The sequence below is a fragment of the Mustelus asterias genome, chromosome 9 (assembly GCF_964213995.1).
Source record: "Mustelus asterias chromosome 9, sMusAst1.hap1.1, whole genome shotgun sequence".
Lineage (NCBI taxonomy): Eukaryota > Metazoa > Chordata > Chondrichthyes > Carcharhiniformes > Triakidae > Mustelus > Mustelus asterias.
Window position 1 is genome coordinate 120,356,086 of NC_135809.1, and position 11,496 is coordinate 120,367,581.

An 11,496-nucleotide genomic window follows, 5' to 3' on the forward strand; every position below is an offset into this window, starting at 1 on the left:
GTCACTTCCATCATCTCTCTCACCTCTCCCTCTTTAAGAGGAGATGATGGTGTTTCTGAAATCCAGGATTTTGAGAGTTTTTTGCATGTCGTGTGCAGCATGAGACGGCATTTAACCCAGTTACATTGGATTGATATGGATAGTATCATGTCAAAATTTGCACTTATATCTGGCTTGCATATTTCTGTGTTCATAGAATGTGTGAAGCAAAGTTGAGGTTGTAGAATATCTAATTTAAAATCATTTAGCTCATGAGCATAATACAGAATATTCAAAAACAAATAGACGGATTTTGCTCTCATTGGCAAACCAACAGCACCAGCTGTCCATTACACTTGGGCTTGCCCACAGGTTTACTGGAGAATTTTTAATGATGATTTTTAAGATTTTGACCTGCGTGAGCGGAACAAACAACCAGTCAGAATAAAGAATCATTAATGAGCAGCGCAGAGTTTGAAACACAAAGTCTCAGAATATTTACTTCAATGTCAAATCAGGAACAGAGCGAAATCGAGAGAGAGGAGCAAGAGAGAGAGAGAGATTGAAGACAAAAAGAAAATAAAAACATTTTTAAATCTCCAATAATAATTAAAATCTGAAGGGATGAGATTCAGTGGCAGAGAAGTTGTTTGGCAGCAATTAAAACTGATCATGTTGCTAAAACATTTACTTGCACTGGAATGGACAAGGCTTTTCTGACCTGTTTAGTGGGTATCCATCATGTTAAGTACTGCAATTTCATGCTCTTCCCTGTGCATTAATGCTGTGTCTGGGTGCGTTACAGGTGTAGCATAGCTCCTGGAGCATCAGGGCAATTTGGACAGCAACTTCCTGATTTTCACATTTAATTGCACATGTACAATTGTCAGAAGTTGTGGTCTAATTAATGCTTTAACAATGGTGAGTGCCGATAGCCTTGCCGTTAGTTCTGCAGCAAAATCCGGCCCAAAGTTTTTGATTAAAAATAGCTTGAGAGAGAGAATATATCCATATTTTTAAGAAGTTCTATTCAGTTTGATTTTTATTACCACACTTTTTGAAATAACAGAGTTATAATTATACAGGATTGAGGGCAGTTGTTGAGGAGCTAGAACTGGAGCGGAACAGACTACAGGAGCAAATCCTGGCGTTGGAGGGGCGTTGTCAGGACTTGGAAGACAAAGCACAGCTCCGTACCAGAGTAGAGTTCCACCAGGTAAGGATGTGAAGGGTGTGCACTTCCCAGTTTCATGAGTAGCTTGATGTCAGACAATCATTGTAATGAAACGGCCAAGTATGCAACATAAAAGTTGTTTGATAAATATTGTCGAGAAAAAAAAAAAAGTTTTGAGCTCACTAGCAAATGATATTCTACAACGTTTGTTAATAATGGCTCGTTATGTGTCTGGTGACATTGGTAGTATTTTATATCAATCTTTATAATAAGTCATGTGTGTGGTGTGTTTTTTCTTTGAAGAAATTTATTACTGCATCGTTCAATTACAAAATTGTTGACCTAAACGGGCTGAGTAAATGAATTTTTCTTTCAATTCTGTTTGGAGAATTAACCTATTTGGAAGCCGTGACCAGCAGGACAGTTGAATAATCCCTGTCTCCTGTTTACCTACAGAGATGGAGTTGTAACTTTTCTGCATGCCGATGCCATTTCATATTGTCTTATAAGTGTCTCATCAGGATGTAAAGTCCAACTCAAAACTTTTGGATTAATCCCCAAGGTTGACCTTTTGAATCTCGTTAAACCTTTGATCATGAAACTGTGAAAATACTTAAATTCAAGGATCTAGTAACAAGACCTTCTAATACAGGTGACCTTTGGTGTCTGTGAAGAGGGGCTGCTACTGAGGGTTCCCCAGGTGTGTTAGCCCATGATTCAATTTTGAGGTGATGAATAACAGTTGCAGTGTACACTTGGTCATGTCCTGTCGGGTCTGGTTTCTATATATGTGTAGGTATTTTGCCTACGTTTGGCTTTTAATTTGTGTCACTGTGTTGTAGTTATATGTGACTATGTCAAAGTCAAACATGACAGGACTTACTGGTGGGAAATACCCTAAATAATGAAGAGGCTCAGACACCACTCCCGTGGCACTTTCCCCGTAACAGATATACCCTGTGGGCAGTGCCAGGGTGCCCGGTCAGCACTGCCAGGCCATACCTCCAATCTCGTGTCCAAAACTTCAAATACATTTATAAAAAAACTCCTATTTAAAATGTTCAGAATAGATAAGTATACTGTGTGAACAGCTCCAGTTGTTTCACAAATAGAAAATATGACAACTGGTATATATTTTTCAGCTCCTTCCCTATTTATAAGCTACAATCACCAAGGTCTAGTGTATTTTATGTAGATCAACCTTGATCTGACTGAATGATGAAATAGGCTCATGAGGTTGAATGGCTTACTCCTGTTCCCATATTCTTAGATTTTACCTTGGCAGTTGCAAACACAAATGTAATTAAATTTTAAAAGCAGTCTTGTGGAAGTAAACATTTTGTCAAACATTACATTTTTCATCCAAAGATCCCTTTAAAGAACCTTATAAAGAAAAAAAGTGGTAAAGTTGTATTTTAGAATTTTTTTGCCCTAAAGAATGTCAAGCATAAAACAGACACCATCTGTATTTTATCTATAATACAAAAGTTTGAAGTCTCAATCAGTGAATTTTCAATTTATGTTCGAATTTTGTTTTTGAAGAAGAAATATAGTTTGGGATTCTCTGATCTCGCTCGCCCTGCCACTTCTACAAGCAAGAACAGAGAATTTGGTGTTCAGTCAAAATTCCATTCACTGCAGCGGGACCGGAGAATCCCGACTGCGGGCGAGATCAGAAAATTCCAGCCATGGAAAGTAAAGTTTGAAGTTTATTTATTAGTCACAAGTAAGGCTTACATTAACACTGCAATGAAGTTACTGTGAAATTCCCCTAGTCGCCACAGTCTGGCGCCTGTTCGGGTCAATGCATCTAACCAGCATGTCTTTCAGACTGTGGGAGGAAACCGGAGCACCCGGAGGAAACCCATGCAGATACAGGGAGAACATGCAAACTCCACACAGACAGTCACCCAAGTCGGGAATCGAACCTGGGTCCCTGATGCTGTGAGGCAGCAGTGCTAACCACTGTGCTACCGTGCTGCCCTTTTAGACTTCAATTCATGTCTTTACAAAGTCTTTTTGACTAAAATTTATTTTTTGTATTTTTGGGTAAATAAGTATTTTCTCTATATTGTGTTAAATAGTTGTATTGTTCCAATTTTGCACCATTATAGTACAGGACTATATATTTTCTTTCTCGTGTTGCCAAGGAATTGGGTTCCATATAAGAACCTGCAGTAACTATCGGGCACAGCAGGTGGCGCAAATGCAAAGAGGATAAATGTGTAAAGCAGCGGATATTTCCAATGCCAGGATTTCACGTCACTGGGATATCAAATTATGATTTTCCATTTGTTTAAAAAGTAAGAAAAGGCTCCAGTTAATTGCAGAAAGAATCAAGGTGCACAGTGAGAGTAGATGTTGTTTTGAAAAAAAAGACATTGTTTTGTAAAACAAACCTAGTAATCACCCAGTTGCTAACATTGTTTGAGGCCACGGTTATTTGTAGGTCGTAGTCTAATGATACAGCACAGAAGGAGGCCATTCTGCCTAACATATCTGTATCAGCTCTTTGTGAGAGGTATCCAATTAGTCTCTCACCCTGCTCCTTCCCCACAGACATGCATGTTTACCCTTTGTTTGCTGTATTAAGCTGCGTTTGTATTTCATTTAATGAGGTGGTGTTCATGCTGTCAGCTTCCTACCCCAGACTGGATTCACTACTGGATTCACAAAGCTTGGCCTCTGATACAACTTGGTGAATAATTTCCCTTCTGCTGACTGGGATTAAAGCTGAAAGTGGGAGGCCTTTTGTTTGGAGAGAAGGAAGCACTAACAGTCCACTAAATTTAAAGGCAGCTTTGGGAAGCACTAACCAGTGATCCGTGTTACTGTTCAATCCTGTGCCTGTTGTGGGATCAGGTGAATGTTATGCAGACTGTCGGCATGTGTGTGGGGAGTAGCTAGACTGTGCAAGGAGAGCAGAATAATAAGGCAGTAAGAGGCTGAAATTGTCTAATGTTTCATAGCCAGGCCATTTGATTTAAAGGTTTCTGTTACATCTTGTGGGATAGATTGAGTAGGTGATTAACCTCTGTAGTTAGTGACTCAGCCACTTAATAACAGCATAAGAAATAGAAGCATGAGTATGCCATTCGACCCCTCAAGCCTACTCTGCCATGTAATAAGATCATAGCTGATCTGATTGTGGCCTTGACTCCATTTTCTTAATTGCCGTCATAACCTTTAATTGCCTTGTAAATCAAAAATTAGTCTGAATTAGCCTCGAATGTATTCAGTGATCCAGACTCCATTGCTCCCTGAGGTAGAGAAGTCCAGAGATTAATGACCTTGTCAGAGAAGAAATTCTCCATCTCCGTCTTAAATGGGAGACCCCTTACTTTGAAGCCGTGTCCTCTAATTCTTGTTTTCCCGGTGAGAGAAAATATTCAGCGTCTCCCTGTCAAGCCCCCTCAGGATCCTTTATGCCTCAATAAGATCACCTCTCATTCCACTAAAATCCAATAATTACAGATGCAGAGTCTAAATATTCCCACTGTCCGTGCGTGGAAGCAAATTACCCATCCCTGAATGGCCATCAGATAGATCCTAGGTCTAAGAGATATGGCAAAGTGAATAGTTACGATACTACGTTCATGACCTTCGTGAGTGCCAAAGAAATTGGGAAGAAAGAGATAAAAAGTGGTTGAGCAGCTGACCTAAGTAGTGGTCCAGCCTTGCTATTCTAACAGTGAAACTTTGATTTTTGTTTGCAGCTAAAAGCGAAATAGCTGGCTGTGAACTAGCCAACTTCTTTTGTGGTAACAAATTTCTGGTCTGGTGAAATGACCATCTTGGTACAGACAGTGTTGTTTAGAAGGCATTCATCCTTCCACAAGAACAAACATTCAGTCATGCAATGGTGCTGGAATTCTTCATCCTTACAGGGAAGGGAGTTACGTTGACCTTCCCGATCAGTGGATGAATCTCTGTGCAATGCCAGGCATTGTCAGTACCGTCCTAATATTTCATGCATCTTAAATAAATATAATAAGCTTCCATTAAATTCCAGTCTCTTTTCATGCTTTCACCTTTTTCAAGGTGAAGATGACCTGTGTCCCATAATCCTGTATGTGAACTCCTCAGACAGTCGAGGAAGCATCTGTTTGTGGTGGTCCGAACACAGCAACAGAACGGGTGGTTTTGCAGTTGGGAGCTTCCAACAGGAAGCAATACTTGCTCCCGGTGCATTTTAGAAAATTAATCAATGAATGAACAATCGGGGTGCCTGAGGTGCACTGCTGATGAATGCTAGAATCACGGGTTCACCCCTCGATATGCATTGTTTAGTAGAGAATAGGATTGTTACTCCTTCCTCCAGAAAACCTGTTACACTCGAGGAATGTCAAGGGACATAGAAGAACAAGAGTGCCTCTAAATATCCACCATGACACAAACCATATATGAGAAAGCCATAGATGCAGAGGAGTGGACTTTATAAAAATTGAGGATGTGACTGTCTATATATGTTGTTATTGTGTCTGTGTTTTATCTTTTAAAATATGCAGTTATATATTTTGCAGCGTTGAAAAATGATGCAGTAAATTACACTAAACTTTAATAATGAGACTGAGTAATTTCAAATGAGCTGATGCCATACAAATTAATAACCTTTGAAAATATTTGATTCTGTTTTGTAATCTCACATTTTACTTTGGAGAAACAAAAACTAAAGTGGAAAATTAAATTCTGAAACTATTACTGTACATCGAAGAAGGCATGAGAAACGCAGAATGTTGCCTGCAGGTCCGCTAAAAACTTCTTTCCTGTTGCAGAATGAATGCGAACGCTTACAAAATCAACTGTCCCTTGTGCGAAGCCAGCATAACCGAGATTCTGAACAACACCAGCACCTGATTTCCAGTCTGAATGAGCAATTGAAAGGGTAAGAACATCAACCTCTGTATTTTCGGTTGATGTGGAATGCAGGAGTTGTTAAGAGTTAAATTTCCAGAGGTTGACATTGTTTTGACTCAGTTGTGCGTGTTAGCCATAGGCATCCAGCTCACCCTGTGAGGAGTCAATTCCAGTCGTTGGTTCTGGTGTCAAGTTGCTGCAAGTAGGTCTCCTGCTTGAATAAAGACCATGGGAAAGGTCATTTTATTTTGCCCTATGACAGGTTATTCAGTCCTCATGTCAGGCCTCAGATTGGCCAAGTTTGGAACAAAGGCCTTTTAAAATGGGTGTGCTCATACAAAGGTGTTGCAAATGCTGAACCAGTGAGTATTTGTTTTCTTTGTTTCCTTTTTATTGCTAATTATCTTAAAACCGTGTCCTCCAGTTACCAACCTACTTGTCGGTAGAAGGAGTTTCTCTTCCTCAACTAAAGTCCCACATAATTTTGAACAATGTCTCCTTCACCTTCTCTGCTGGAAGGGGAACAATCACTGCTTTTCATTGTCTTGGGTGTCTGTGTGGAGTTCGCATGTTCTCCCCGTGTCTGCTTGGATTTCCTCCAGGTGCTCCGGTTTTCTCCCACAGTCCAAAGATGCGTAGGTTAGGTGGATTAGCCATGCTAAATGCATGGGGTTATGATGATGGAGCAGGGTGGTGGGGGAGAGTAAGAAGCTGTTTTGGAGAGTCAATGCAGTCTCGATGGACTGAATGGTCTCTTATTATTTTATATTGACAATATAGAATCAGTGACAAGAGAGACTTCCTGGAACATTCACTCATGGAAAAGGAGCAAATGTTGGCAGAAGCCTCAGAAAAACTGCCAGAAATGGATAAATTAAAAGAATCCCTGAAGGTCCAGGGAATAGTCAACCGAGATCTTACAGAAAAGCTCTTGCATACTGAGGAAAATGTAAGTATCCGAACATGGCCATATTCTGCTGTATGATTACAAAGCAAAACCTGGTTTGAGGAATGGAAGCCTTTCGAAGCATAAATATGTGTTCGTCTTTCAATTGGCGAACTGCTTACATTGTAAAAAGATAATAAGATCTTCTGTTTGATCCTGGAGTGGGCTTGGATTGTGCCTTCAATCCATTCTTCTTTTCTGTGATCAGTGTCCTCTCTCACAAACTTAAATGCTCTGGAACATTCTCGAATGGGAGATGTGCTGTATAATTGAAAGTCACACCCCAGAATTACCTTCTGTAGTGTGATTCCTTTGATTGCCCTTATTCCTCTGTACTTTCATAGCCTCGTGGTAGAATTGTATGTTTAATCAGTTAAGACTCTCTGTGCAAAAAATAATTTAATTGGTTTGCTTATTTGAACAAATTCCATATCCATTTTCCATTAAGTACTTTAATTGTAACCAAAATTTGCCTCACTCCTGAATCTGATACCCAGCTCAATTCATTGATAAGTAAATGACCAGTATAGGTTTCACTCCCCATACCTTGTACCGTTTGTTTTATTTTCAAGTCTGATTTTCCTTTAGTCCCTTCTGTAGCAGGCTCTTTCTCACAAACTGTGGGGCTTCCTTTTACTTTGTCTACAGCAGGAGAAATCCCAAAATCATTCTTTTTTTTTGTACCTGAAGGCGAACAAAATTTCTTTTTAATAGCGCTTATTGTTTTTACTTGCATACTATGCTAAAGGTGAAAATATTTAGGAATGCATTGTTCTCTCTCTACTAGCTCGGAAAAGCTACCGTGAAATGCACTGCTTATGAAGTAGAATGTGCTGACCTGAAAAATACAGTACTGGACCTCACCGAGAAACTTTCTTCAAACAAGGAAAAGGTATGTCTTTTTCTAAAATATATAACCATCCAAATTGCTAATATTTAAAAGGTGGGAAAAGTGCAGCGGGGTGGGGTGGAATGTGACACTAATTACATAACTGTTCCAAAATTGTCAGTACAGTTAAGTTGGGCCAAATGACCGCCTTCTGTTTTGTAAGATTCAGTATGTGTTGGTGTATCATGGTGGATGGCTATATAGTTTCCATTTAACTATGCAGTGTTTTTCTTCATCGTATTTAGGTAGCAATTGGTGACTATCAATTCCTTTAACATGATCCAATCTGCACAACACATTGCTAGTGTTATGATTACAAGCCACTTTAATTTGTTTTAATAAAATCAAAAGAATTGGACAAGTTTAAAATATATTTGTAGAAATTGTAGTTCTTCTTAAACTTTTAAAGAAAGATGAGACTCCATCTTTAATGAATGAATATTCAAGAAAGATTAGGTGAAAATCAGGACTCGTGAATGTGGTATGTTGTATTAAAACTCACTAAAAAAATGTTTCCTTTACATGACAATGGCAAGCTCAGTTCTGCCAACCCTGTACTATCTGAGGGCTTGTGTCAAAATCAGGAGAGCTGTCCCACAGATAAGACGAGCAACAACCTGAAAAAGTCATACTCACAGAATTATATCTTTAGACAATGTTCCAGACACCACCACCATCGTCCATGGGTATTTCCTGTCCCATCTCCCACCAACAGGACAGACCCACCTGAGGTGGTGGAGTCCTAAAGGGTATAACTGCTAGATTGGGTCTGCAGCAGGTGGTGAGTGAACTATCAAGAAGGCTGTTAGGGGATTTTCCTGGGGACTTCTCTCTGGTGCCATGTATTGAGCAGAACTCAGCTAATACAAAGACTCGCGAAAGACAGTATACAGTTAAAGATGTTCTTTATTGACCAATTGAGAGAGAGAGAGCTGGAAGATTCCAACTTCTCTCTGACGTTACAGTACACGTGTAAAACAGATATATTTTTTCAAAGGTTTGTTTCTCCTGCCCAACCTGTCATCCAAACTGGATGACCCAATTACATTAATACACATTATTTACCTTGGCCAATAGCATTCTACCTTCTAGCAGAATTGGGAATTCATTGGTCAAACGGACCCGGAAGGGACCCCCACCCCCCTCCCCATTGCCTAGCAACCTTACTTGCGCAAATCCGGTAGGTTCAAGGATCACCCTGCAAACCATTGGAACGGAGAGGGAGTCATTTTCCTTTGTCTGTTAGCTACCCTTTATCAGTAGAAGCTGAATACTTCTGTTCGCTACAACCACAAGCTAAATGCCTCTATTCATTTTAAAACCTTGGTAGCTTGCAGCTGCAGAGTCTCCTACTGATAATAGAGAATATATTCTATACCTTATTGTTTCCAAAGAATGTGGCCTGTCTGGTTCTGCTGGTTTCCCATTATACTTTGAGGCAGGCTGCATCTTGGCCAAAGCTTACAAGATATTTGAAAATATATTTTAAATCTACAATATTTATTCAAAATTCTCTACCAATATATATGTCTATGCAGACAATACCTTCGCATGATATTTGAGACACTTTGTGATTCCTTATGGAATATATAAGGCACACTGATTCCTATTTTAAATTAGTCTACTTTGTTTTAATAGTCTTCAAAATCCCAGGGGTTTCTGTGCCCCCTATGTGTCCTCACCTATCTACCCGTTGCAGATGCATCTATCCATGAGAGTATTGGTGGGAGTGACCACCGCCCAGTCCTGGAGAGATGAAGTCCAGTCGTCAAGTTGACCATACCCTCTATCATGTTTTGTGACACCACCACCATGCTAAATGCGATAGATTTTGGATAGATTATGTAACTCAAAATTGGATGTTTATGAAGCGCTGTGGACCAACAGCAGCAACAGAATTGTATTCAACCACAATCTAAAACCTCATAGCCTGGCATATCCCCCAATCTACCATTACCACCAAACCAGGCGATCAACCATTGTTCAAACACTCCAAAAAATGAGATGCCAACCTCGTGACGCTGAAACCTGATTACTTGCATGCCAAAGAACTAAGCAGCATGGATAAGCAGAATTAAGTGATCCCACAACAATTAAATCAGATCTAAGTTCTGCAGTCCTGCCGCATCCAGTTTTGAATGGTGGCGGACAATTAAACAAGTAACTAAAGGAGGGAACTCCACAGATATCCCCTTCCTCAATGATGGGGGATCCCAGCACATCAGTGCAAAAGACAAGATTGAAGTATTTGCAACCATCTTCAGCCATAGATGCCTAGTGGTTGATGTATCTCCGCCTTCTCCTGGTCCCCACCATCACAGATGCCAGTCTTCACCCAATTTGATTCAGTCCATGTGATATCAAGAAATAATTAAAGACATAGATCCCAAAAAGGATATGGACTATGACAACATTCCAACAATAGTACTTGTGCTCCAGAACTGGCGACATCCTAACCAAGCTGTTCCAGTACAACTACAACACTGACATCTCCCCAACAATGCAGAAAATTACCCAGGTGTGTCTTGTCCACAAAGAGCCAGATAAATCCACCCCAGCCCATTCCACACTATTAGTCTACTTGATCATCAGCAACATGATGTAAGGTGTTGTCGACAGCGCTATCATGTGGCATTTAATCAGCAATAACTTGCACACTAACGCTCAGTTTAGCTTCCGCCAGGGCCATCCTGTTCCTGACCTCATTACAACCTTAGTTCAAACAGGGATAAAAGAGGTTCAAGTGATGCTCTTAACATCAAGGCAGCATTTGACTGTGTGGCATCAAGAATCCCTAGCAAAACTGAAGTCAATGGGAATTGATTGGGGGAAAGCTCTCTACTGGTTGTGGTTGTTGGCAGTCACTCATCTCAGTCCTGGGACATTGCTGCAGGAGTTCCTCAATGTAGTGTCCCAGGCCCAACTATCTTCAGCTGTTTCACCAATGACCTTCCTTCCATCAGAAGTTCAGATGTTCATTGATGATAGCACAATGTTCTGCATCATTTGTGTTTCCCTGAATACTGAAGCAGTCCAAACCCATATGCAACAAAACCTGGACAACATTCAGACTTGGGCTGATAAGTGGCAAGTAATATTCATGCCAGGCAATGACCAGCTCCAACAAGACAGAATCTAAGCATCTCCCCTTGATATTTAATGGCCTAACTGTCACTCAATCTCCCTCTATCAACACCCTGGGTGTTACCACTGACCAAAAACTGAACTGGATCAGCCATATAAATACAAGAGCAGGTCAGAGGCTGAGAATTCTGCGACATATAACTCGTCTCCTAACTCCACAAAGCCTGTCCAGCATCTATAAGACTCAGGTTAGGAGTGTGATACCCTTCACTTGCCTGGATGAGAGCAGTAAGAAGCTCATCACCATCCGAAGCAAAGCATCCTGCTTGATTGGCACCCCATCCACCACCACTGATGCGCAGTGGCAGCGGTGTGCACCATTTACAAGATGCACTGCACCAACTTGCCAAGACTCCTTTAACAGTACCTTGCAAGCCGGTGACCTTTGGTACCTAGAAAGATAAGGGCAGCAGATACATGGGAACACCACCACCTGCAAGCTCCCCTCCAAGCTATACACCATCCTAACTTGGAAATATATCGCTGTTTCTTCACTGTCACTGGGCC

General features: G+C 40.6%; 1 protein-coding gene across 7 annotated transcripts in view; it reads left to right on the forward strand.

Moving 5' to 3' along the window:
* The window catches only part of LOC144498965 (uncharacterized), an 80,614-nt gene that overhangs the window by 43,070 nt on the left and 26,048 nt on the right, over positions 1-11,496 (forward strand). For 4 of the 7 annotated variants that reach the window (XM_078220961.1, XM_078220963.1, XM_078220966.1 and 1 more), the window contains 5 exons: positions 1,065-1,195; positions 1,806-1,853; positions 5,929-6,038; positions 6,791-6,959; positions 7,744-7,848. In XM_078220961.1, the coding sequence (XP_078077087.1) occupies positions 1,065-1,195; positions 1,806-1,853; positions 5,929-6,038; positions 6,791-6,959; positions 7,744-7,848 (563 nt within the window). The remainder of the gene's footprint in view (positions 1-1,064; positions 1,196-1,805; positions 1,854-5,928; positions 6,039-6,790; positions 6,960-7,743; positions 7,849-11,496) is intronic. The other 3 variants (XM_078220964.1, XM_078220965.1, XM_078220967.1) reach the window with 1 other exon arrangement.